This window comes from Bombina bombina, chromosome 2, assembly GCF_027579735.1.
Source record: "Bombina bombina isolate aBomBom1 chromosome 2, aBomBom1.pri, whole genome shotgun sequence".
Classification (NCBI taxonomy): Eukaryota; Metazoa; Chordata; class Amphibia; order Anura; family Bombinatoridae; genus Bombina; species Bombina bombina.
The window spans coordinates 1227921635-1227948997 of record NC_069500.1 but is presented as its reverse complement, the minus strand read 5'-3'; the positions used below and the strand labels follow the sequence as shown (position 1 = coordinate 1227948997).

Sequence of the window (27363 nt, the reverse complement as noted above, 5' to 3'; positions counted from 1 at the left end):
GAAACCTAAACCCCTAACCACTGCCGTCGGCCTAGAATATAAGGCTTGTACCGCAAGGCACGTGTCAGAGGGAAACTTGAAGGCTCTCAATGTCTCCCAAGGATAGGCCCATCGAACCCGATCAAAAGCTTTCTCGGCATCTAAAGAGATAACCGAGAAAGGCTTGTTCATTCTCGTCGACTCACACACAACATTAACAAGACGCCTTGTGTTATCTCGGCCCTCTCTATTGTATATAAATCCTACCTGGTCCGGATTGATTAAGCTGGGTAAAAGTTTACGAATACGATTGGCCAAAAATTTTAAATAGATTTTGATGTCTATATTGATCAATGAGATGGGCCATTAATTAGGGCATAATGAGGGGTCTTTGTCTGGCTTGGGGATCATGACCATGCTGGCTTCTAGGAATTCTTGCTTAAAGTTACCTTCCTGTCTCGCTAAGCCAAAAAACCTTAGAAGCAGCGGCGTCAGCTCTTGACAGTAGGTCTTATAGAATTGTGCGGAGAATCCATCCGGCCCAGGGGCCTTAAAGGGTTTCAGATGCTTGGTTACTTGTTTAAGTTCAAGCAGAGTGAATGGGCTGGTCAGCAACTCTTGTTGTTCCGACGTTAAGGTCGGAAGATCCAGAGAGGTAAGAAACTGTCTAACGTGTTGTATGGGGTCAGGAAAGTTATTTTCGTGTTTTTCAATATTATATAATTTGGAGTAATAATCTGCGAAACATTCCCCGATCAATGAGGGTAGTCTGATCACCTTGTTGTTGTATTGTATCCGATGAATTCGGGACACCTCATTCCTATGACGTAATTTATGGGCTAGCATAGTGTCTGCTCTATTGCCTTTATGATTAAATAACTGCCTAAGTTTTGTGAGAGTTTCTTGAGTGCGGCTCAATTCTAATTGGTTAATGTGTGTCCGAATGGCTGAAATCTGTGCTAGTCTTTCATCTGTAATGTTGGCCCGATTAGCAGTTTCCAACATTCTAAGTTTGCAATTGGCTTGAGAGAGACCCGCCAGCTTTCTAAGGCGGGATTGCTTACGAATGATGTACCCCCTAATTACGGCTTTAATGGCCCCCCACAATGTGTCGTCTGCAGTCTGACCGTTGTCGTTATGTTGGATGAGTTCAATTATATCTCTGCGTAACTCTTCCCGAAAGGAAGTGTCTGACAGAATGTTGCGAGGTAAGGACCACTTACCTTTGTTTAGGTGGTGGTCACTAGGTTGTAAATCAGCGAGGACTGGATCATGGTCTGACCATGAGCAAAGGGAAATGCTAGTGCAAGAAACTGAGTCTAATGTCGGTGCTGAACAGAATATGTGGTCTAATCTGAAGTAGTTTTTGTGCGCAATCCCTGTCTGTCGTGTGCAGCGACCTCCACATATCAAAGTAATCAAATTCTGACACAATGTTTTTGAACCTTGTGGAAAGCAGGCTCAATTTGGGGTGAACTTTAGTCGGGGTCAGAGTTTTACAGTCCAATTTAGTATCCCAAATCATATTAAAATCTCCTACCAGAAGAACCCTACCTTGTCTGTGTTGGTCTACTATCCATAGAATTTTCCTAAGATACGCTGGTGGTTGGGAGTTGGGCAGGTATATTGAGACCAAGGTGTGCAGGACATGGTCTAGCTTACAGACTAAAAGTGTAAACATGGCTTGGGGGTCTCTTATTACCAGTATTTGTTCAAAAGCTATCCTTTTATGAATCATTACTGCTGTTCCTCTGGCTTTCTTTTTGAATGCAGAGTATTCTATAGTCGTATAAGAACGGGAATAAAATTTGTGGGAAGTGTCTATCTGCCAATGAGTTTCCTGTAAAAATACAAGATCCGGGTTATGAAACTTGAGCATACGGGTAAGTAGACTACGTTTAAAGGGGGAGTTAAGGTCTCTGGAATTATGTGTGAGTATTCTAAGGAGATTCATTCTCTAGTTCTATTCCTGAAGTGGGAGGGAGGAGGAAGAAACAAGTCAATGTCCTGTCAAGTGGTGATCTCCAAGTGTGGGGGGGGGGAAGTTGGAAGGGGAGGGGAGGTCAAATAGCACTTAAGTCAGAAGGATGTATTGACAATATGAGGTGAAAATAGTCCACCTGGGTGGAACCCTGGCATGGATTACCCTGTATGGGGGGGGGGGGGGGGAGGTTAAAAGCAGAGCTATGGGTGCGGGAGCCAGAAGCTCCAGCCCCACTCCGTGAACAAAGTGAGCTAAACACATCATGGATAATCAACATTCATCAACCAATAAGGCCTCTTGTGAGGCATCAACAAACTTTTCAACAACCATATATAGATAATTACTGTAAACAGAGTTAACCATTAAACTCGTCTGTCGAAATGGAGAAATAACACATTTAGTAATGTACCAACCCTGCTCCTGGGCATATAAAGCATTACAGCGAACATTAAGGTAAAGAAACCCTATCAACCTGATTAGGCCTGTACATTAGAATATTGATCTGATAACTATTTCTCCAAGCGACCCTGAAATCTCCATGTCAACCTCCTAAACTACATGGAAAATGTCAAGGGATACCAGGGAGAAAACAAGGCTGTCATTATTAGTTTCATAGTCGAGGAGATTGAGTATGTGGACCAGGAGAGTCCCAAATCTGCTGGTTTTTCAACCTCTTAGGTCTCTGGTCTTTGGCAGACCATTCAGGAGCGGTGACCCTTAACTTCGAGAGTGAAGAGGGGGGGTTCCCTCACATCATCAGTCATGAGACCCCACTGTGTGAGGAGAGCGGTCCCCTGAGGTAGTGAGGACACCGTGTATGATTTGTTGTCTTTTGTTATTATCAATTTGGTAGGGTATCCCCACCTATACTTGATACTCGCCCTCCGAAGAATTAGAGTAACCAGTTGGAAATATCTTCTGTGCTGCAAGGTATGCGCTGAGAGGTCGGGCAGCAACTGAATGTCTTTAAACCTTTCCTTTCCGAAAGTTGTGGTTTGCGAAAGGCAGCCTGCATAAGTCTATCTTTGTATAAAAAACTATGGAAGCAGACAATAACGTCCCTCGGTTTCTCTTGTGAAACCGTTCACGGACACAAGGCTCTATGGGCCCTTTCCATGGTGTTGGTCATCCCTTCCGTTGGGCCAAGAAGATCCTTGAAGTGGTCTTTTAGGAAGTTTTGTAAATCAGCAGGTTGCACATCCTCCGGAATTCCCCTAAACCTAACATTATTTCTGCGGGCTCTATCTTCTACATCAGCGAGCTTGAACTCCAGCTGGTTTATCTGTTCGGCTAGGGATTCTGAGTACGCCAGGAGGTTTGTCTGGTCTGTGGCTATATCATCCTGCTTTCTCTCCAAGGAGTCTACTCGTTCTCCAATTTCTGAGATGTCCTTTCGAAGTTCAGCGTGACTTTGCTGGATCTCCTTAGTTATGGAAAGGGTTTGGTTTGCAAGCATTTTTTAAAGGGTGGCTTCCATGATAAAATGTTGAGGCTTAGCAGTTGGCATATGATCGGGCAGAGAACCATCACCCACTGATTCAGAATCACTCTGACCATCATTTGATTCTCCTAAGTGCTCTTTGGAAGGTTGTGTAAAGTGGTCCAAAACTGTTTTTTTCACAGATCCAGGAGTCTTCGGGTGTCTTCGAGACGTATGAGGCATTTTTGTATGAAATGTGGATGACTAATACTGAACAACCAACCAGACAATGGGGGTTGTGAATGAGGCTCTGAAAAGGGTTCACATATACATTAATGTGTGGAGCAGGGCTGGATGGCCTCTCCTGACCCCTATCTCCCCATGACCGCACTCAGAGTGAAAATACACCCTTCAGAGCTTAACATGTTTCTGAAAGTACCTGGTCAAGTGGAGAAAGGGGGCCAAGCCAACGCCACAAGCAAGATTACAAGTTACTGCCTAGCCCCTCACCTTAGGGAGCTTAGGGATATGACCCCGACCCGAGGGAAGGGAGAAGGAAGTTGGAAGTGACCCACCCAGACAAGCTGGGCTGGAGCTGGAAGGTGAGGGGTAATCACATAAAGGTTACACTTATATGATCTCAAACAAATGGTGTAAATGAAATGTGCAACATACACCAAGAATATTGTTAAATAGTGGGCAACCTTGGGGCTCAAAGTCCCCTCTCAACTTGGGGGGGGGGGAGGGAAGTGGAAGTGACCAGCCTAGACTAGCTAGGCCGGAAAGTGTGAGTCTTGAGGGGGTAGCACCTAAGAAAACACTTAACTAGATTGCAGGTATGAATTTAACATGCACGTGGTTAGGGAACAGTAAGGTCATTTTACAACAACCAAACATAACACAGAATACCTGAGGAGGCAACACACATCTATTGACAACCTGTAAAGGAAGAGCGTTAAGGCAGGTAAAATACTGACACTACACTTGGGTAAAATGGCCCAAGGACAAATTAGCTGACGCAGCAGCACCAATATTGCAAAAGTAAGTGATGTGAGCAACCTTCTCAAGTCCAGGATAGCCTATATGAGGGTTTGACTAATTATTACTACCCCGTGTGATATGAAAGGGAAATTTGGGAGGGTGATTTGCAATATAAAAGGTACCCAGAGTGTAGTAGGCTAGCAGAGTATGAGCGTCATTTACAAATTATGTGAGAATGTGACATGCAAACATATAAAAAATGCACTCCACTTTGTGCCAAGACAGCAGCAAAAGTAATACAATAGGAGGAATATGTACCCAAAGGCACAATAAATTACTTCCAAATATAGCCAGAATGTGAGTCTATCTGGGGGATAAGTGTGTAGGTTATTGAATTGGCCTGAAGTAGATGAGAGCCAAGAGTTAACCCTCAGAGATGCTACCCCCACTTGTATGAATTCCTCTTAATTTCCAGCTATTTTGCACACCCTTGGGGGCCAAAAATCCAAGTTTAAACGTCTTGTGTATACCCCAAAAGTGGATTTGGCAGGGCTAAGATGAGGGGAGAGGAGCACCTCGGTACAGTTATATGGATGGGGGTATGATGTGAAAGGCAGGCTGCAGCCCAGGAGTGGGGAAAAAAAATTGTGAAAAACAGTACCTGTGGCCTCTACGTGGGTGAAGGCCATGCAGCTCGTTCCAGCAGATTAGTCCCAATGAAGAGGGGTAGCTGCCGTGTTCCCCGAAGTATTGAGTGAGTGCCCGGTAAACACCGGTATCCGCCAGGCAGTGATGTGCGGGGTTGGAGGTGCAGGGATGATGGCCTCGAGCAGGCAAGCCACGGAGTTAACAGGAGCAGACACAAAATCAGGTGACTCGTCAGCAGAGGATCGGCCAGAGGGGGGGGGGGGGGGCGCATAGGCCCAAGATGGCGGCTGTTCGCGCCTTTTTGTGGAGCACTGCTGGCAAGTAAGAAAGTCAGCCCCTGTGGCCCACCCGAACACACAATATCCCAGACGAGCTCCGGACCTCCTCCGCAACCAGACGTGAGCCCAAACCTCACTTAGCTCTTGCTCCTAGGACCTCCAGGAGGATCAGGTAGGCGTCTGAGGTTTTGTTAAGGTGCTTGTTGAGCACCGGGTATGCAGCTGATTGCTCCGGAGCGGATCCACGGCCCTCCGGAGCGGTGAATAAGGGGGGGGGGGGGGGGCTGGTGTAGAGTCTGACCAGCTGTCGGTAAATGCAGGATCTTTGGAGCGGAGCCCCGACCCTCCGGAGAGTAGAATTTCCTGCCACCACACACAGATGAGAGGGTTAGAGTAAAGGTTATTTTGCGAGTCCAGCCAACAAAAGGGTATATACCTAGGCACCTATTACTGTTTATAGAGGTTTTTATAGGTATAGGCTTAGCAATTATTAATTAAATATTAAAAAACCCCCACTGTTTTAGGCAGAGCTCAGAGAAGGCACGTCTGAACGCTCTTGCGGTTAGCTCCACCCCCCTAAATACCTTGATTTTAATGTCCCTTTTGCACGGTTGTGGGTCATACTACTTGTGAAAGAGTTGTCTGCATTAGACAGGGAATATTGTATCCTTTAGGCATGTTTTGTTACACCAAATAGATGACTATAGAAGTGCACATATCACACAGAATATGAGGCTTTTATGAGCAGTTCAGTTTAATATAAGTTTAAAGGGGGCAGTAAACCTTCAAAAATAAAATCAACTATTCAAACAAACATATAGTAAACTGTTTTTTCATAATTCAATGTTATTTTTTAATGTAATATATAAATTCTCTATTTTGCACTCCCTCAGTTTACCTCGTTATGCAAACCCATTCACGGATGGCTCTACATATAGCCCTCGTGAGCGGCTCATATTCAATCCCATGATTAATTTCGTTAGGATTTCTGTAGGAGGAGTATTCGCTTGCAGACTTGCTCTGTGAAATACACAAGCGCAAATAGTTTCACACATGCTTGACACTGATGAGATATGCGTGTTACTATAGTGACACTACTGTGCATGCGAATGGGATCGCGCTTTGCCGTATTGAATAATCATTACACTAATTATAATACAAGCTACGATTGGTTGATTGCTTGGACCCATTTCAGTTGCTTGTTCACTGGGCTGTCGGCTATTGCTAGACCACAGCATAAAGTGGCTGCTTCAAAATCATCGAAAAAAATAAGGTAATGAATATTATTTAACTACATTTACATTTCCAAAATATTAAAAATGCAGTTCACAAACGAAATAATATTTTTTATAAAACACACTTTTCTGACCCTTTAAATGATCTGGTATTGCCAATGCAGACTTTTTTTTCACTCCTGTGTTGTGCTGGAGTGAACCAGTTAATCTACACTTTAGGAGCTTTCAGATTGAGCAATGCCTATATTTCATGGTTAATTTGAGAGGGATGGCTGTATGTGACCATGGGTATCAATCTCATTATTAATATCCTGTACAAAACAAGATTCTAAATTATATTATTGTCTGTATTTATTAACTGTCAAGAATGTTAAAGGTTCTTGCAACACTTTGCAAATCACTGCTAGCATTCCAACAGACTTGTATCTCTGTTTCTAATAGTTTTTAACATTTTCATGAAATAGGATATTTTTATTACTTTTTTAAAACATAAGGTATTGCAAAAAAGAATAACATTTTATGTATAAACTTGTTTAGTCAGTTTTTCTTTCTAATTAGTCCTCTATTAAGACATGTAATCTAGTTGCATGTATGTAAAAAATATATATGTGTGTGTATAGATAGAGATATATAGATATGTGTGTGTATATGTATGTATAAGGTATTGCAAAAAAGATTAACATTTTATGTATAAATATGTTTAGTCAGTTTTTCTTTCTAATTAGTCCTCTATTAAGACCAGGGTCGGCTCCAGAACGAATGAAATATGGGGGGGGGGGGGCATGTATTTACAGTCAAAATAAGAGCAGACCTACATATTTTACAGGGAAGTGTAGCTTCTGGCTGGCTTGTCCCCCACTATTAACATTTAGAGAATATGTGCTTAATCACTAGAACACTAAAACAGAGCCGTTAAACTTGAGACCCCCAGTGCAATAGCTCGTTAAAAAAATCACCCCTTAATCACCATGATCCAAAACCCTTAAACTCATTCTCAAATCTAAATCATGTCCCCTAAACAGCCATGCACCCCGAACCTCCAATGCAATGAACCCCTTTGCTTGCAATAGCAGTGAGGATACTACGTTTTCAGGTACTGGTCATTTTGTAGATTAGATTTAGCTATACCCGTTTCACAATAACTAAAGGATATCAGGCTACTTAATACAACCTATGTACTGTGAACCTATAAGAATATGATTGTATCGTATAAATATAAGTCTATAAATGGCTACCGGCTTTTAGCGACGCCTCAAAAGTGCACTGTGATTTTAGGCCAGGCCTAAGATCACAGTGCACTTTTGAGGTGTCAATAGAAGCCAGTAGCCATTTATAGACTTATATTTATATGATACAATCATATTCTTATCATGGTCTATTGTTTAAGAAAATGAGTAACTCACAATAGTTAGGTAAAATTTATAGGGTTAAAGTCAAGTCCAAAAAGTCTCTAACTTCCAATTCCAAATTAGAGGTTAAGACACGGAGCTCCTTGCAGATGCATGATGCGACCTCACAGTTTGGCAGCTAACTCTGCCCCTAGCATGCAGCATTACATAACAATTCATTATTTTATTTATTATTTTTAAAGCGTATGATCATATCCATATTTTTTGAGGGGGCACAGCATTTCATTTGGGTGGGCATTGTGTGTGTATATGTGTATATATGTGTATATATATATATATATATATATATATATATATATATATATATAGATATACAGGGAGTGCAGAATTATTAGGCAAGTTGTTTATTTGAGGATTAATTTTATTATTGAACAACAACCATGTTCTCAATGAACCCAAAAAACTCATTAATATCAAAGCTGAATAGTTTTGGAAGTAGTTTTTAGTTTGTTTTTAGTTTTAGCTATTTTAGGGGGATATCTGTGTGTGCAGGTGACTATTACTGTGCATAATTATTAGGCAACTTAAAAAAAAACAAATATATACCCATTTCAATTATTTATTTTTACCAGTGAAACCAATATAACATCTCAACATTCACAAATATACATTTCTGACATTCAAAAACAAAACAAAAACAAATCAGTGACCAATATAGCCACCTTTCTTTGCAAGGACACTCAAAAGCCTGCCATCCATGGATTCTGTCAGTGTTTTGATCTGTTCACCATCAACATTGCGTGCAGCAGCAACCACAGCCTCCCAGACACTGTTCAGAGAGGTGTACTGTTTTCCCTCCTTGTAAATCTCACATTTGATGATGGACCACAGGTTCTCAATGGGGTTCAGATCAGGTGAACAAGGAGGCCATGTCATTAGATTTTCTTCTTTTATACCCTTTCTTGCCAGCCACGCTGTGGAGTACTTGGACGCGTGTGATGGAGCATTGTCCTGCATGAAAATCATGTTTTTCTTGAAGGATGCAGACTTCTTCCTGTACCACTGCTTGAAGAAGGTGTCTTCCAGAAACTGGCAGTAGGACTGGGAGTTGAGCTTGACTCCATCCTCAACCCGAAAAGGCCCCGCAAGCTCATCTTTGATGATACCAGCCCAAACCAGTACTCCACCTCCACCTTGCTGGCGTCTGAGTCGGACTGGAGCCCTCTGCCCTTTACCAATCCAGCCACGGGCCCATCCATCTGGCCCATCAAGTCTCACTCTCATTTCATCAGTCCATAAAACCTTAGAAAAATCAGTCTTGAGATATTTCTTGGCCCAGTCTTGACGTTTCAGCTTGTGTGTCTTGTTGAGTGGTGGTCGTCTTTCAGCCTTTCTTACCTTGGCCATGTCTCTGAGTATTGCACACCTTGTGCTTTTGGGCACTCCAGTGATGTTGCAGCTCTGAAATATGGCCAAACTGGTGGCAAGTGGCATCTTGGCAGCTGCACGCTTGACTTTTCTCAGTTCATGGGCAGTTATTTTGCGCCTTGCTTTTTCCACACGCTTTTTGCGACCCTGTTGACTATTTTGAATGAAACGCTTGATTGTTCGATGATCACGCTTCAGAAGCTTTGCAATTTTAAGAGTGCTGCATCCCTCTGCAAGATATCTCACTATTTTTGACTTTTCTGAGCCTGTCAAGTCCTTCTTTTGACCCATTTTGCCAAAGGAATATAATTTATTTATTCCTAACCAATTTGCTACCATCAACTTTCCAATTGCTGTTGACAGCATGTGGTAAGTATTATGGTTTTTTTTTTCTTTAGTGATTTGTCAATCTTTGTCCAGTTTATTTAAAAGATCTATTTAGTCTTTGTGCCTCTCCTATTCTAATGAATAGAATTGAGTGCTTTGCAAAATCTATCAATGTCTATATGGACATTTGTTTTTTATATAAATAGGGCAATAAAAAGCTTGCTATTAATAGCTTTTATATTTCCAAGAATGTATAGAAACCATAAAAGAGATGCAGTGTAACACTCATTAATGCCTTAATTTATTGTGTTATGTTTTTTATTGCATGATTATTCGTTAGCTAACAATTACAGGGCTTGTGTTCATTTTTAGCTTCTTAATCTGTATGTGCAGTAGAAATAATTGTGCTGTGGTTTTGAGTGAACCTTTTTAAGCACACCATATTCTAAGTAAACTTCTTTCCAAATATGAGTGTCTCACTAAATGCTGAATACATTTTTTTCTTCTGTTCTTTAAGGTCTTCGACAGGAGTATGCAGCATCTGCTTCACGACGTAGCTCAGGCTCATCCTGCAATTCCATGAGGCGTGGGACATATAGTGATCAGGAACTTGATTCTCATAGCTTAGAAGATGAAGAGGAAGCAGTTCCTCATACAATGCACTTGTCTGTGAACAGGTTTTCCCCCTCTCCACGCCACTCGCCAAGACCTTCCCCTAGACATTCACCACGAAACTCCCCACGATCAAGATCTCCAGCCCGAAGTCTGGATTACAGAGGATCTTCTCCCCAGCCTATGATCAGTCGTTTGCAACAACCTCGCCTTTCACTTCAGGGTCACACAACAGATCTGCAGACAAACGTGGTGAAAAATGAAGGTAAGCTAAGCTCATCATGCACATCTATGATGCAACAGGAATCTTAGAATATGATCAGTTTCTTACAGACTACAAGTTAATTGAAACTGTTATAGCATTCCATTTCCTGCATGTGCACAATGTGTTTAGATGTAAGCATCCATAATTGAGCAACATGTGAATGTTAGTCTCTCTGCTTAAACAAAATAGTATATTATGTTTGTTATGCATTTTAAACCTAAACATACACAATTTGATGGTATTTCTGAGCTTACACTTAGGTAGTCTTACCAGGCTGCCTCAGTATTGTGAATGTCGATGAGAACATCTCATTTTTACATGGCTAAGATATTTCTGTTGCTGAGAAAAACATTGGTTTCTGAAGCCGACAATATTTTTGACATCCTTCTGCCTGAGGAGTACAAAGACATTGATGCATGGACAAACTCTCTCAGCTGCAGGCATCTGCGTAGAAAGGGCACTTCACTCCTACCTTTCATACGGTTCACTTAGTTCCTGATGAGAACTCTAGATGAAATTCTATTGTAAGACTAAAGTTCTGGGTTGAAAAAAAAATTATTTTTACCGCAGCACAAGAGCTAAAACAGTCATGGACACCGTTATTTAGCAGTAGAGTACCTGGTTTTACACACTGCTCTAAAAATATTTTATAATTCTGGAATTAATAATAATCTTTTAAGACTACTGATAAAATATTCATACTATTGTGCTTTAGAATATTGTACAGGGTGAAGCACCTTATATTTGTCTAACTATAGATTTAAATGGTCATTGCCATCTGAGTAGTATGTGTCACTAGAAAAAGAAATATAAAGTCCTTTTTTTTTCTTTTTCTTTTACTTGTTTTTTTGTAATTGCACAGAGAAACTGCGACGTAGTCTTCCAAATCTCACCAGGGCAACTGGTATTCAAACAGCAGAGGCTGTGAAAAACAGCAGAAGTTGTGATTCAAACTTACAGATGCCAAATGGATCAGCATCTCGTGCACCTGTTACTTCCAGTAAGTGCATAACCTGTAAACTGTGAGACAGATTATAGCAACGCTTAGTACACGAGCTTGTGAAAGGTGGTGTTGATGGAACAACTTGTATATTTCCACACAGTTATTTTTTTTTTCTCCCCAAACTTGCGTTTTATGCAGCACTATATATTTCACTGGGGAACTAAAACACTAGCATTTGAAAAAAGGATTAAAAAATGTGATTTGTTCCAGTAGTAATCTTTAAAGGAAAATTCCATTAGTGATTGAAAATGTACATCAGTGTGTATCAGTTGTGAACAGATCGTTGTTTGCAATATGTTTGTATTAGTAATAATACTTCTGTTTTCAGTGAATGCTTGTACTGTGCATGTGCATGTGAAGCATATCTAAATGCACCAGCATGTGTGTCTGCTCAGGCAGTGGCTTGTAGCATGTAAAGTCATTGACCGTGCAATAAAAAGTTCTCTGAGCTTCAATTCAAAATGTAAATGCTCTGGGGGGGCGGAGCCAACAGAGCACAGGAGAGGACGCAGATCTTTAGAGCTCCTGCATAATTTTACCTAAATATGACTTAAAAATGAATTGTTGGCACAGCGTGAACTAATACCATAGTGGGTCTACTCCTATAACTGCTTGGAAGCTACAAAATTTTGATTTTCTGCTAAATCTTGTGGACTACGCCTGGGAATCCTGCTCTGTATCTACAGAGGCGGCAGACATTTTCTCACACCGATAGACACGCAGTTACTATGGCTGCTGTTCACGGGATATTTGTTGAAATCAACAAACTACTGACTCACCACCACAACAAGCTTACTGCCGCCCTAGATGGAGCTGGGGAATCGGAGGAGCAGCGCGAGAGCTTGCTAATAAAGTCTCCGGATCAAAATGAGGTAGACACTGAGTGGGGGGATGCTTCGGGGCCCCAGCTTCCCTCTCATATCTCTAGCCCTACATTTACTGGATCCGGGACATATCGGGAGGCTGTGGAGATCAGCGTTAAGCTCTTGCTTACCAGCACGGTCCGGCAGCACTACATGGAGGAGGATTCCATCCGCTTAGCCGGTTTAATGGCTGCTGTGAGTCAGGAATCTCCCGGGCAAGTAAAAGGCCTTGACGCCATTAGCACTAACTGCCTCCCTATCCAGCTCTTTCGCACATGGGAACAGCGGTGCTTGCTCCGTCTGTTCTGGAATAAGTCTTTTGAAGCGGTTGAGGAGAGCCCTCATTCCTACACTGAGAGGGCCGGAATTGGTTAAGTAGTCTTGCTAACATGGTCTTCCCACTGCAACAGAAATTTCTATACTTTGGTCTGACATCTTGACACAATTTCTGACGGATAAAGCTGCAATTAATAGGGCATGCCATGATGCTGTAAACATAGTGGACATCAGCAAATGTGACAATACTGAACGTTTAGTGTGTCGGCAGGTTTGGGAACTATATTCCTCACTATATGGACTACAATGCACTTCTATGTGATTGCCCTTTATGGAGCGTTTGCTATAGTTTAAAGCCCATTTGTTTCAATATGTGTGTGCGCAATATAAGTGTAACTTTATTCATTCCAGCAGGTTATGGGATTGGAACAACAATCTACTTACTGAGGTACTGCCAGCATGTGACCCATATAGCTTTATTTTTTTAAAGATGGCAGGTACCTAGCATTTAAGATTACTATGAGCACGATAGTCAAGTCAGAACTCTCATATACCTAGATGTGCCTATATAGATCAATACAGATATAGATCTTGATACATGAGCATGCGAAAATGATGTATTCCTGACCTTTGTGCTTATGTTGGACTAGTTACACTTGTAATGTTATATGGTTCAATCTCTAGAGTACTGGTTGTCTTACTGCCCTGAAGTTCAATATGCTAAAAGCATGCTTATTTTTCATTTCTTGTTTGACTGTTTTAATGAGCCACATGTGAATGTTAGAAATTGCGGTGCTCTAGGACATGTTGATGACATTTTATTCATGCCTTAAAGTTGTCAGCTTGTATGTTCCTTTTAACAGGGAGTCATCCTAATGTTTTTGACCCCCTTAACCTATGACTCCTGGAATAATTCACTTTTCTAATTTTTATAGATGTTTAGTCATGTATCTTTATATGCTCTCTGTTTCTGTTTCATGCCGGCTCTGTAAAGTTTAGAACTAAGCTTTGTTATGCCAGATACACCACTGATCTAATATGTCACCAGTCCGCTCTTATTTTTCCCCTGTTAACCAATATGTTCATGAGACTTTATGTATGACTAGGTTGCCCTGTAACACTAAAGTCTGTCTACTTATCATTTCCTATCTCTCGCATTTCTTTAATCGCCCCCTCTCCTAAACTTCAATGAGCTTCTTAGTCCCTAAGCTATATATTTTATTTATTATACTCACTCTATCACCTCCCCCCCCCCACTCTCCATAATAAACCTCCTTCTGTAGGAGGTCTAACTACGCGGCCTATCTGCCCTGTGCCGCACCCCAACTTTAGTCTTTTTTGTTTGTTTGTTGTTTTGTTTTTTACTAATAACCCTTGCAGTATAATATAAAGTTGACCTTGTCCTCTATGCCTAGCGTAACAAGACTGCTCGGGTATCTAGCTCAATACACTAACATATAGTATTTTACAGTGCTAGTTATATCGCAAAATGATATTTTCACTATTGCTACCATTTAAAAACCAACTACTAAGCTATTCTAAGTCTATAGGTCCTAATGTGACCACTTAAATTGCTCATTTTAGCTTATGAAAAAGAAAAGAGGTTCCAATGTTTGTTTGTTTTTTTCTCTATAAGATTATTTACTTGGAGAATTATGTCTTTGTAACTGCGCAAAAGTTGTTAAACGGAGATGTACCATTTATGTATGCTGCAAGGATATGATGTTTCATATATGTTGTACTGTTTTCGCACAACCTCAATAAAAACTTTAAATATAAAAAAAAAAATGTAAATGCTCTGCATTTCAGTTACAGCTGCAATACTCTTTGTTAAATAGACACTTTACTCCAAAGAGATTCATTGAAATGTCAGCATTTAAACATGGGCATTAGCAGAAAGTACTTACCAGAGAATGGGCATTAGCTTAACGTACTTACCAGAAAATGGGCATTAGCAGGAAGTGCACACCAAAGAATAGGCATTAGCAGAAAGTACTTACCAGAGAATAGGCATTAGCAGAAAGTACTTACCAGAGAATAGGCATTAGCAGAAAGTACTTACCAGAGAATAGGCATTAGCAGAAAGAACTTACCAGAGAATGGGCATTAGCAGAAAGTACTTACCAGAAAATGGGCATTAGCAGGAAGTGCACACCAGAGAATAGGCATTAGCAGAAAGTACTTACCAGAGAATAGGCATTAGCAGAAAGTACTTACCAGAGAATAGGCATTAGCAGAAAGTACTTACCAGAGAATAGGCATTAGCAGAAAGTACTTACCAGAGAATGGGCATTAGCAGAAATTACTTACCAGAGAATGGGCATTAGCAGAAATTACTTACCAGAGAATGGGCATTAGCAGAAAGTACTTACCAGAGAATGGGCATTAGCAGAAAGTACTTACCAGAGAATGGGCATTAGCAGAAAGTACTTACCAGAGAATGGGCATTAGCAGAAAGTACTTACCAGAGAATGGGCATTAGCAGAAAGTACTTACCAGAGAATGGGCATTAGCAGAAAGTTCTTACCAGAGAATGGGCATTAGCTTAATGTACTTACCAGAGAATGGGCATTAGCTTAACGTACTTACCAGAGAATGGGCATTAGCAGAAAGTACTTACCAAAGAATGGGCATTAGCAGAAAGTACTTACCAAAGAATGGGCATTAGCTTAACGTACTTACCAGAGAATGGGCATTAGCAGAAAGTACTTACCAGAGAGTAGGCATTAGCAGAAAGTACTTACCAAAGAATGGGCATTAGCAGAAAGTACTTACCAGAGAATAGGCATTAGCAGAAAGTACTTACCAGAGAATAGGCATTAGCAGAAAGTACTTACCAGAGAATGGGCATTAGCAGAAAGTACTTACCAGAGAATGGGCATTAGCAGAAAGTACTTACCAGAGAATGGGCATTAGCAGAAAGTACTTACCAGAGAATGGGAATTAGCTTAACGTACTTACCAGAGAATGGGCTTTAGCAGAAAGTACTTACCAGAGAATGGGCATTTGCAGGAAGTGCACAGCTGATACTGTTTAAATTTAGATTTTTTTTCTGGAAAAAAAAAGGCTTAAATTTTGCTCTTTCATATGACTGAAACATACATTGTCCTTTTTAACAACTGGTAGCATCAACAGCAATTTCTAAAGTCTGTAAAAATGTATTGTTACCACAACTTTACATATAAGCCAACACATTTCTCAGCCATGCATAATTAAAATGTTTATGGTTTTTCAATTAAAATGAATTTTATTTATTTATTAAAATATGCAAGATATCTGATATATCTATGTCTGAAGTAACAATATTGAAGCACTGATAATAATAAAACATTTTTTTTTCTTTTTAACTAAAAACACATTAATTGCATGAAATTTACTAGCAAGTTTACCTGGTGCATGCGCAGAATCACATTTTGCTTTATGTGCCTGTGGTTCTTGGTTCGGAAACTAAAGCGATTACGGGGGATACCGTAGAGCTGTTGGCATTATTACAGCTCAGACCAAAACTAACTTCTTATATTGTTTATTTACATTTTTTTGGCTAGATTGATTTTATTTCCATTTGGGGTGTTGCTGCCTCCTTATAACACCTGAATAGTTTTTGGATTAACTTGCATTTGCAAGATGTAATAAGATTTATTTTTACGTTCATGAATTTTGTGTTTATTTTATCAGGCAGGTTTATTATTCAAAAATCAAGTTTATAATAGTACTGTGCCATTTCATAGTATGCTATTTTCACAGTGACGTAAAGCTACAATTTACTCTTCTGATATGGTTAATCTCAAAGTTCTGTGCAAAGTGTGATTTAAAAAAACAAAAAAACATTGCAGCTTTATGACCCTTTAAAGGGAGATTTTAAACTCAGAAAGCTTTGCTCGGGATACCCTAACATCTCCATATATATCTGTTTATAATAGGTGATTTTTTAAAAATGATCAAAATTGCAAGTTTTACTGCTGAAATAAAAGTAACATGAACAATTTTGACAGAATGGTACCATTAAAGGAACATGAACCTTTTTTTTTCTTTTTTAATTCAGGCAGAACTTTAAAAAAAAAAAAAAAAAAAGGTTCCAATTTACTGGTATTATGAGATTTGCTTCGTTAACACACCTAGTAGGCAGGGGCAGATATTCGTTATTCAGCATTTGTTTACTAAATAAATACTGCAGTGCTCAAAAAAAAACAGGAGCCTATCTATAAAGAAATACTACTGCCTAGCTCCTAAATATTCTTACTGGCTCTTAAATGTCGAACCGATTTTCAGCTAATTTTGGTACTAGATTTATCAGTGTAAATGTCCAATGCACAAATCTGAGCTAATCAAGATATTTGTGTGTTGTTTTACAGTAATAAATCTGTCGAAGAATATAGCAAAATGCAGCTGTTTGCAGTGATATTCAACTATTTGCCCAGCCCATGCCTAATACCTGGGTAGTTAGCGTGCACGTCTGAATAATTGCATGCTGCCATCTAGTACTCCTGCAAATATATTGGTAAAAGTATTCTTGCAATACTGCTACCTTATATTGCTCTAGATATGTGCACACTCCTATGTTTATTTACCTGCTTTCAACAAAGGATACCAAGATAGCTAAGTAAATTTTATAACTGATGCAAATTGGATTTTTTTTTTTTTTTTTTACATTAATTTTCTGTTTAAATCATAAAAGCAAGAAATTGGGTTTCTTGTCCCTATAATGTAGCCTTATGTAAATCTTACTGCTCCATCCCCACACAAGTAACCACCTTTTGTGCCCTAAATCACTTGCCCACACTGATCCTTTTACAGATAGGTCTTTTCTCTGACACCCTTAGAGGTTCCACCCAGTATAACATATGTAATGAAGTTAAATTTAACCATTTCATGCATCTTATTTTATTTACTTAGTCCATACTTATTATAGGGATTTAAAACCAAAGCCTTCATTTTTATTGCACAGTTATTTTAGTATTATCATTTGCAGTTTTTTTTGTGTGAAGTATTTCAGTTTACTGCAAATATCTAAGCATGATGCTACAGATCACTAAAGTGGTTATCAGTAGCCAATTTCCTTCTTAATATGGGAAGAGTCCACAGCTGCATTCCTTACTTGTGGGAAATACTCAACCTGGCCACCAGGAGGAGGCAAAGACACCCCAGCCAAAGGCTTAAATACTTACCCCACTTCCTCATAACCCAAGTCATTCTTTGCCTTTCATCATAGGAGGTTGGCAGAGAAGTGTTAGAAGATTTTGGAGTATTCTCTTATGGAGGGTAGTATTGTTCAAGATCGGACTGGAGTTTTAAGTAGTCCTGTCAGCCTCTCAGTGAGAGCATGGATGAAAGTTAGAGTTCAGAGATGCAGGGAGAGTCTTTCTGCTAAACCATCCCGACTCATATTAACAGCTCCATAAGCAATCAGAGTTGACGAGTTTTGCTGCATGCTTTCTTCACTCAAGTCCATGTGAGATGCAACGCTACTATCTATCAAACCTGAAGAACCGTGTTACTGTTCCATGGTATAGATTCTGGTAAGATTGTTTCTTTTTTTATACATGTATAATAACGCAAGAAGACAGAGGGGTGTGATTTTATGCTGCTTTTATGTGTGAGATGTTAAGGGCTCATAGGCTGTTATGGAATTTACAGGTTTCACTTTGAGAGCTGTGCAGCTTACAAGCTTGGGACACCTTTTCTCTTAGCAGGGACGGTCCTGCATTGTGCACCATGTGATTCATTCTCTCTTTCCTGACCGGGTGTTTATCAGAGAGGTGTCATAAATATCTGTACTGTCTGGGTCATAGGAGGTGATGAGTGCCCTAGCCATTAGGGTATAAGGTGCCGTTTTTTAAAATAAGATTGTTTTATTTCTATAGTTCTCCGGTTATTGCACTAGCGATGGAGGATTCTGTTACTTTAGAGGGTACTCCCTCTATTTTTAAAGAGTAATTCCTGTTTATATTGTGAGGAGTCTATAATCAGAAGATTTCCAGCCTCCAATTTGGACAATTTTGCAATTACAGGTTTGAAACATTGTTGCTGTATTATGGACCCTGTGTAAGCAAATAAAGGTATTTTGAAATTGGAGGCTGGAAGTATTTTGATTATTGACAGTGATGTTGGGATCTGGCTAGTCCCTGTTCTGTGCTCCAAAGGTTGGAGAGAGTGCTGTCTTCCCTTGTGAATTGTTTATATTGTGAGGAGGCCTTAGATCCGCCCTCTCAATTATCTTCCATATGCCTTGAGAATGTAATAATATCAAACATGTTTGATACCACTGAGCCGTCCACCTCTGCGGAGTTGTCGTCCAGTGAGGTGCGTACCCTCCATTCTTATCCCTCTACATATGCAGTTTCCCGTAGCATTGCTGATCCTCCATCTGGAGGGTGCCTTTTTTTCACCAGACGTTACTGCGCAGTTCAGATGGCGGTGTCTGCGGCCTTTAATGCTTAACCTCGCCCTGCTTCCACAAGTAAAAGGTTACATATTGCACTCCTTCCCAGAGTACATCAGATAATTTATTGGATTTAACTGATAGGGTTATCTGAGGAAGAAATTCTTTGAGACTAAAGAGTATGAACATTCTGGGTCGGAGTCTGCTGCCTCTAAACCTCCAGCTGCGGAGGAACCAGACTTTAGTTTTTAGGAATTTGCGCTTTCTTCTAAAGGACGTTTTTGCCTAATTCCGAGGTTCGAGAGGCCAAATTACCTGATGTACCTTTTATTCCTAAATTGGATAGAGTTTGAGGACAGGGTGGTACCTTATCCTTCCCTGCGCCTGTTAGATGGCAAACATTATTAAGAATGAATGGGACAGAATTGGATTCCTTTTTCCCCTCTTCTACCTTTAACAAATTGTTCCTGGTCCTGGACTCTAAATGGCGTTGTTAGGTTCCATCCTTAAAAGGGATGGCACTATCTTCACCCTTGCTAAACGTATTACTATCCTGATTGAGGATAGCTTTTCGTTTAAAGAGTCCATGGATAAAAGATGGAAACTATGTTAAGAAAGATGTTTCAACGTACGGGATATTTGTTTCAACCGCATTTGCTTTGAGCAGCTACCTACTGGTGCGACTCCTTACGGTATTTGATCGAAGGGGAGGGTCCTCTTGACGTTATTCAGGAAAGAAGGCCTTGAGGGTTGCTATTTTTTTTATCTGTGATGCTAATAAGCAGATTATTCACATGAATGCTACGGCTTTAGCTTTTTCTGCTCAGGCCCATCTGGCTCTGGCTGAACTAAGTCTAGACTTCTTTCCCACCCCTTTAAGGGAATGATTTTGTTTGTTCCAGCCCTGGACTCAATTATCTCCACTATCACATGGGGTAAGGGTGCCCTCCTACCGCAAGAGAATATGAACTAGTCTAAGACAATTTTCATTCTGATAAAGCCCATGTCAGCAGTCCTCTGTTAAGCCAGAGCAAAACAGGAGTTCTTGGAAGCTGGCTCAGTCCTGGAATAAATCCAAGCAGAGCAAGACTGTCGCTCTTTTCAGTCGCTTGGTTCAGGGACGTGCAGGATCCATGGGTCCTGGAGGTCATAGCTCAGGGTTACAAGATGGGTTTTAAGATTTAGCCACCCAAGAGCAGATTCCTCCTCTCTTTCCTGTCTACCTGACCAGAAAGGAGGGAAGCCTTTTTGGGGTGCGCACGGGATCTGTCCTCTTAGGAGTTATTGTCCCGGTACCTATTGCAGTGAGAGGTTTGGGATACTATTCAAACCTTTTGTGGTCCCAAAGAAGGTCCGATTCTGGACCAAAAGTGCTTAAACAAGTTTTTAAATGTCCTCTCGTTCAAGATGGAGACAATAAGGTCCATTCTTCCCCTTGTTCGAGAAGAGCAGTTCATGACCACGATAGATCTAAAGGATGCTCCCTTCACGTACCAATCCTCAAGGATCACATCAAGTTCCTAAGGTTTGCGTTCCTGGACCAGTACTTAGTTTATTGCACTTCCATTTGGTCTAGCTACGGCTACAAGAAATTTTTCGAAGAGCGAACCATTCGGAATCTCTCCTCTGTCTTCTTCGATCTTGTATCAAGTACCAGGGTAGAATTCATGGGTGCTATAATATGAGAATATTTCTAACAGACCAAAGATGTAGCAAGCTAGCTTCAACATGTCTTGCCCTCCAGACCTCCTTAAGGCCATCTGTGGCTCGGTGTATGGAGGTGATTGGTTTCATGGTGTCCAGCATGGACATCATTTCCTTTGCCAGGTTTCACCTCAGACTGTTGCAACTGCGCATGCTGAAGCAGTGGAACGGCAGTCATTTGTATCTGTCTCAACAGATTTCTCTGGACAACTGATCGAGAGAATCGCTCTCTTGGTGTTTTTGTCTGAATCACTTGTCCCGAGGGACGTCTGTCTTAGGACCATCCTGGGTGATAGTGACTACGGTTGCGAGTCTGTCAGGATGGGGAGCTGTTTGGGGTGCCTCCCAATCTTAATTTGGCTCTTCGGGCAATATACAATGCTCTGAAGGCTTGGCCTCTGCAGGGTTTGTCCCAGTTTATCAGATTCCAATCAGACAATATAACCTCGGGGGACATCAACCATCAGCGGGGGGGGGGGGGGGGGGGGGACGAGAAGCTCCCTAGCTATGAGGAAAGTATCTCAGATTCTGGAGTGGGCGGAGACCCACATTTATTCCCCGTCAGCGATCCACATTCCGGGTGTGGACAACTGGGAAGCGGATTTCCTCAGCAGACAATACTTTCATCCGGGGGAATGGTCTCTCCATCCCGAGTGTTTGCGGAGATTTGCAAGAGGGAGATCTTATGATGTCTCAAACCAAGCTGGGTCGAGGTACAGGGATCCTCAGGCAAAGCTAACAGATGCATTAGCGGTGCCTTGGAGGTTCAATCTAATTTCATATTTTCCGGCCGTTACCACTACTTTCTAGTGTAGTGGCTCGAATCAGCAGGCGTCATTGATACTGATTGCTCCGTCTTGGCCGCGAAGGATATGGTTCGCTGATCTAGTGGGGATGTCATCTCCACCGTGCAAGTTACCTTGTCGCAGGGATCTGCTGACCAAGGTCTCTTTGTTCATCAATGTCTAGATTTTCTAAGACTGACTGCGTGGAGATTGAACACTTGGTCCTAGCCAAGAGAGGGTTTTCTGAGAGAGTTATTTTTACTCTCATTCAATCTCGTAAGCTGGTTGCTCGTCGCATCTATCATAAGGTGTGGAGTACCTACTTATTCTGTTCTCCAGGATGAACTGGAGAAGGACTTTTCTGCAAGTCCCCTGAAGGGACAGATTTCGGCCCTGTCTGTTACTGCACAAGAGGTTCGTAGGGCTTCCAGATGTGCATTCATTTGTTAAGACTCTGCTAGGATCAGGCCTGTGTTTCGATCGAATGCTCCTCCTTGGAGTTTTAAATCTTGTTCTAAAGTTTTGCAACGGGCTCCGCGCGCAGATTATCTGTGATTGCTGCCTTGCAATGCGTCCCTTATCTGGCTTTCCATGCTGATAAGGCTGTTCTACAAACCAAGTTAGGTTTTCTTCCTAAGGTTGTGTTAATTCGCAACATCAATCACGATTGTGGTTCCTTTCTTATGTCATAATACATAAACAACGTAATTCTGGATGTGGTTTGTGCCTTGAAGTTCTATCTTCAGACCACAAAGGAATTTAGACAAACTTCTTTCTCTGTTTGTTCTCCTTTCCGGGAAGCGTAGGGGTCAAAGGGCCTCTTTGACTTCCTCATCTTTTTGGCTGAGTTGTGTCATCGGTTTAGCATTGAGCCAGTGGGACATAAGCCTCCTCTGAGGATTATGGCTCATTCTACGAGAGCAGTAGTTTCCTCTTGGGCCTTCAAAAATGAGGCCTCTATGGATCTGTTTTGTAAGGCTACCTGGTCCTCCTTACATACTTTTTCCAAATTTTACAAGTTTGATATTTTTGCTTCTGCTGAAGCAGCCTTCGGGAGAAAGGTTTTGCAGGCTGTGGTGCCCTCAGATTAGGGTCCGTCTCTCTCTCTTTTTTTTTTTTTTTTTTTCCCCTCCCGTTAGCATTCTGTGTACTCTAGAGCTTGGGTATATGTTACCCACAAGTAAGGAATGCAGCTGTGGACTCTTCCCATATTAAGAAGGAAAACATAAATTATGCTTACCAGATAATTTCCTTTCCTTTTATATGGAAAGAATCCACAGCTCCTGCCTGTGTTCTCCGATGGGCGGCCCTAAATTTAAATTTATTCTTCTGGCACCTTTTTCACCCTGATACTTCTCCTACTGTTCCTTGTTCCCTCGGCAGAATTACTGGGGTTATGAGGAAGTGGGGGAGGTATTTAAAAGGGCATTAAACCCAAAAAAATATTTCATGATTCAGATAGAAAATACCATTTTAAATAACATTGCAATTTACTTCTATTATCTAATTTTCTTCATTATTTAGATATATTTTGTTAAAGAAATAGCAATGCACATGGGTGAGCCAATCACGAGGCATCTATGTGCAGCCACCAATCAGAAGCTACTGAGCCTATCTAGATATGCTTTTCAGGAAATAACATCAAGAGAATGAAGCAAATTAGATAATAGAAGTAAATTAGAAAGTTGTTTAAAATAGTATTCTCCATCTGAATCATGAAAGAAAATTTTGGGGTTTATTGTCCCTTTAAGCTTTTGGCTGGGGTGTCGTTGCCTCCTCCTGGTGGCTAGGTTCAGTATTTCCCACAAGTAAGGAATGCAGCTGTGGACTCTTCCCATACAGAAGGAAAGGAAATTATCTGGTAAGCATAGTTAGTTTTTATATAGAGATGTTAAAAGTTTATATATAACCTGCATACTAAGCAGAATAGATGCTGTTTTTAATTTGAGGTGTTATTTTTTTTTTTTAAGTATATTTCAGCAGGTTTTTTTTTTTGTTTTTGAATATTGATTGCCTAGTGCGTTTTTGTTTTGTTATTATTTCTCAGTTTTGTGTTTACAGTAGAGCTGCTGTACTCACAAGTGAATTAACATTAGTACATGATCATTTAAATGTCTTCACCTAGGCCGTGAAGCCCTTTTTCTGACCACTCCTTTTTTGTCACTGCTTTTATGCACTCCCCTTATTTTTAAATCTCTATGGCTGCTTCACTCTTCACTAATGAATCATAACATTTCACTGTTATGCCTTCCCTGGGTTTGTCTTTGGTAGCATTTTTAAATGCTTCTTCCAAAGCTTTCAGGTGATCTTTAAGGGAATATGTAACTGTTTCTTATGTTTCAACAGCATCAAAAAAGCAAATAAGTTTACCACGTACCTCCCAGAAAGCAAAACGGGTTGTACCACCTTCAGTCCCTAAACAAGGTAAAGTTCAGTTGCCTCTTAAAGTACTTTTTCTGCAGTCCTCCTCCTAAACTATTAAACAGCCATGTATATACTCCTTACCTGCTAAGTATTTATAGAGTTCAGTGTGCCTATATGCTCCTTGCCTGCTGAGTAATTATAGAATTTAGTGTGCCTATATGCTCCTTAACTGCTGAGTATGTATAGAATTCAGCATACCTATATGCTCCTTACCTGCTGAGTATGTATAGAATTCAGCATACCTATATGCTCCTTACCTGCTGAGTAATTATAGAATTTAGTGTGCCTATATGCTCCTTACCTGCTGAGTGATTATAGAATTTAGTGTGCCTATGTGTTCCTTACCTGCTGAGTAATTATATAATTTAGTGTGCCTATATGCGCTTCACCTGCTGAGTATTTAAAGAATTCAGCATACATATATGCTCCTTACCTGCTGAGTAATTATAGAATTTAGTGTGCCTATATGCTCCTTACCTGCTGAGTGATTATAGAATTTAGTGTGCCTATGTGTTCCTTACCTGCTGAGTAATTATATAATTTAGTGTGCCTATATGCGCTTCACCTGCTGAGTATTTAAAGAATTCAGCATACATATATGCTCCTTACCTGCTGAGTAATTATAGAATTTAGTGTGCCTATATGCTCCTTACCTGCTGAGTAATTATAGAATTTAGTGCGACTATATGCTCCTCACCTGCTGATTAATTATAGAATTTAATGTGCCTATATGCTCCTTACCTGCTGAGTAATTATAGAATTTAGTGTGCCTATTTGCTCCTCACCTGCTCAGCATTTATAGACTTCAGCATACCTATATGCTCCTTACCTGCTGAGTAATTATAGAATTCAGCATACCTATATGCTCCTCACCTGCTGAGTATTTATAGAATTCAGCATACCTATATGCTCCTCACCTGCTGAGTAATTATAGAATTTAGTGTGCCTATATGCTCTTCACCTGCTGAGTATTTATAGAATTCAGCATACCTATATGCTCCTCACCTGCTGAGTATTTATAGAATTCAGCATACCTATATGCTCCTTACCTGCTGAATATTTATAGAATTCAGCTTACCTACCGTATATGATTCTTACCTGCTGAGTATTTATAGATTTCAGCATACCTATATGCTCCTTAGCTGCTGAGTAATTATAGAATTTAGTGTGCCTATATGCTCCTCACCTGCTGAGTAATTATAGAATTTAGTGTGCCTATATGCGCTTCACCTGCTGAGTATTTATAGAATTCAGCATACCTATATGCTCCTTACCTGCTGAGTAATTATAGAATTTAGTGTGCCTATATGCTCCTTACCTGCTGAGTATTTATAGAATTTAGTGTGCCTATTTGCTTCTCACCTGCTGAGTATTTATAGAATTCAGCATACCTATATGCTCCTTACCTGCTGAGTAATTATAGAATTCAGCAAACCTATATGCTCCTCACCTGCTGAGTAATTATAGAATTTAGTGTTCCTATATGCTCCTCACCTGCTGAGTATTTATAGAATTCAGCATACCTATATGCTCCTCACCTGCTGAGTAATTATAGAATTTAGTGTGCCTATATGCGCTTCACCTGCTGAGTATTTATAGAATTCAGCATACCTATATGCTCCTTACCTGCTGAGTAATTATATAATTTAGTGTGCCTATATGCTCCTCACCTGCTGAGTAATTATAGAATTTAGTGTGCCTATATGCGCTTCACCTGCTGAGTATTTATAAAATTCAGCATACCGATATGCTCCTTACCTGCTGAGTATTTATAGAATTCAGCATACCTACCGTATATGATTCTTACCTGCTGAGTATTTATAGATTTCAGCATACCTATATGCTCCTTAGCTGCTGAGTAATTATAGAATTTAGTGTGCCTATATTCTCCTCACCTGCTGAGTAATTATAGAATTTAGTGTGCCTATATTCTCCTCACCTGCTGAGTAATTATAGAATTTAGTGTGCCTATATTCTCCTAGACTGATGAGTAATTATAGAATTTAGTGTGCCTATATGCTCCTCACCTGCTGAGTATTTATAGATTTCAGCATACCTATATGCTCCTTAGCTGCTGAGTAATTATAGAATTTAGTGTGCCTATATTCTCCTCACCTGCTGAGTAATTATAGAATTTAGTGTGCCTATATTCTCCTCGCCTGATGAGTAATTATAGAATTTAGTGTGCCTATATGCTCCTCACTTGCTGAGTATTTATAGAATTCAGCATACCTATAAGCTCTTCACCTGCTGAGTAATTATAGAATTTAGTGTGCCTATATGCGCTTCACCTGCTGAGTATTTATAGAATTCAGCATGCCTATATGCTCCTCACCTTCTGAGTAATTATAGAATTTAGTGTGCCTATATGCTCCTCACCTGCTGAGTAATTATAGAATTTAGTGTGCCTATATGCTCCTCATCTGCTGATTATTTATAGAATTCAGCATGCCTATATGCTCCTTACCTGCTGAGTATTTATAGAATTCAGCATACCTACCGTATATGATTCTTACCTGCTGAGTATTTATAGATTTCAGCATACCTATATGCTCCTTAGCTGCTGAGTAATTATAGAATTTAGTGTGCCTATATTCTCCTTGCCTGATGAGTAATTATAGAATTTAGTGTGCCTATATGCTCCTCACCTGCTGAGTAATTATAGAATTTAGTGTGCGTATATGCTCCTCATCTGCTGAGTAATTATAGAATTTAGTGTGCCTATATGCTCCTCACCTGCTGAGTAATTATAGAATTTAGAGTGCCTATATTCTCCTCACCTGCTGAGTAATTATAGAATTTAGTGTGCCTATATGCTCCTTAGCTGCTAAGTAATTATAGAATTTAGTGTGCGTATATGCTCCTCACCTGCTGAGTATTTATATAATTCAGTGTATAAGTTCTTTGTCCCTAACCGTTTTTTCTTCTGTTGTCATAAGTTGTAAGTTTTAAAACTAAATTGAAAATTCCTATTGCCATTTGGCACAGTTTCTGAATGTGCTAATTGTTTTTGCTTAGAACTGTGAGATTTTTAAACTAGGAAGCTGCGTTTAACACTGAATGTTTCATACTGGCCTTGCCTTATTATTAGGTTTCCTCCAGGCAGAGCACAGAATAGTTTACTGGTTTGTAAAGTCCAGTTTCTCCACTATCTATATCGCTCGTTGCTATCTGTGTGTAACTGTTACTAAGGTGTTTCTTAAACAGATGTTTTATTTTTTCCATAAAGTAAAACCTATGTTCAATTCTTTAAACCTTAAAGGGACAGTAAACGTTCAGAATAATGTTATATAATTCTGCACACAGTGTGCAATTATATAACATTAATTAAGCTGTAACTTCAAAAATTAAAAGTATTTGCAGATTTTGTAGTCTAAAGTTGGACTACGCTCCAGGATCTACTGAGCGGGTCTTGGATATCCA

General features: G+C 40.2%; 1 protein-coding gene across 2 annotated transcripts in view; it reads left to right on the top strand.

Annotated features, from left to right (window-relative positions):
* Positions 1-27363, top strand: part of SLAIN2 (SLAIN motif family member 2) — a 236970-nt gene that overhangs the window by 165439 nt on the left and 44168 nt on the right. Inside the window, exons 5-8 of one of the 2 annotated variants that reach the window (XM_053703984.1) lie at positions 10147-10506; positions 11369-11506; positions 12551-12553; positions 23863-23940. In XM_053703984.1, coding sequence (XP_053559959.1) covers positions 10147-10506; positions 11369-11506; positions 12551-12553; positions 23863-23940 — 579 coding nt within the window. The remainder of the gene's footprint in view (positions 1-10146; positions 10507-11368; positions 11507-12550; positions 12554-23862; positions 23941-27363) is intronic. The other variant, XM_053703983.1, reaches the window with a different exon arrangement.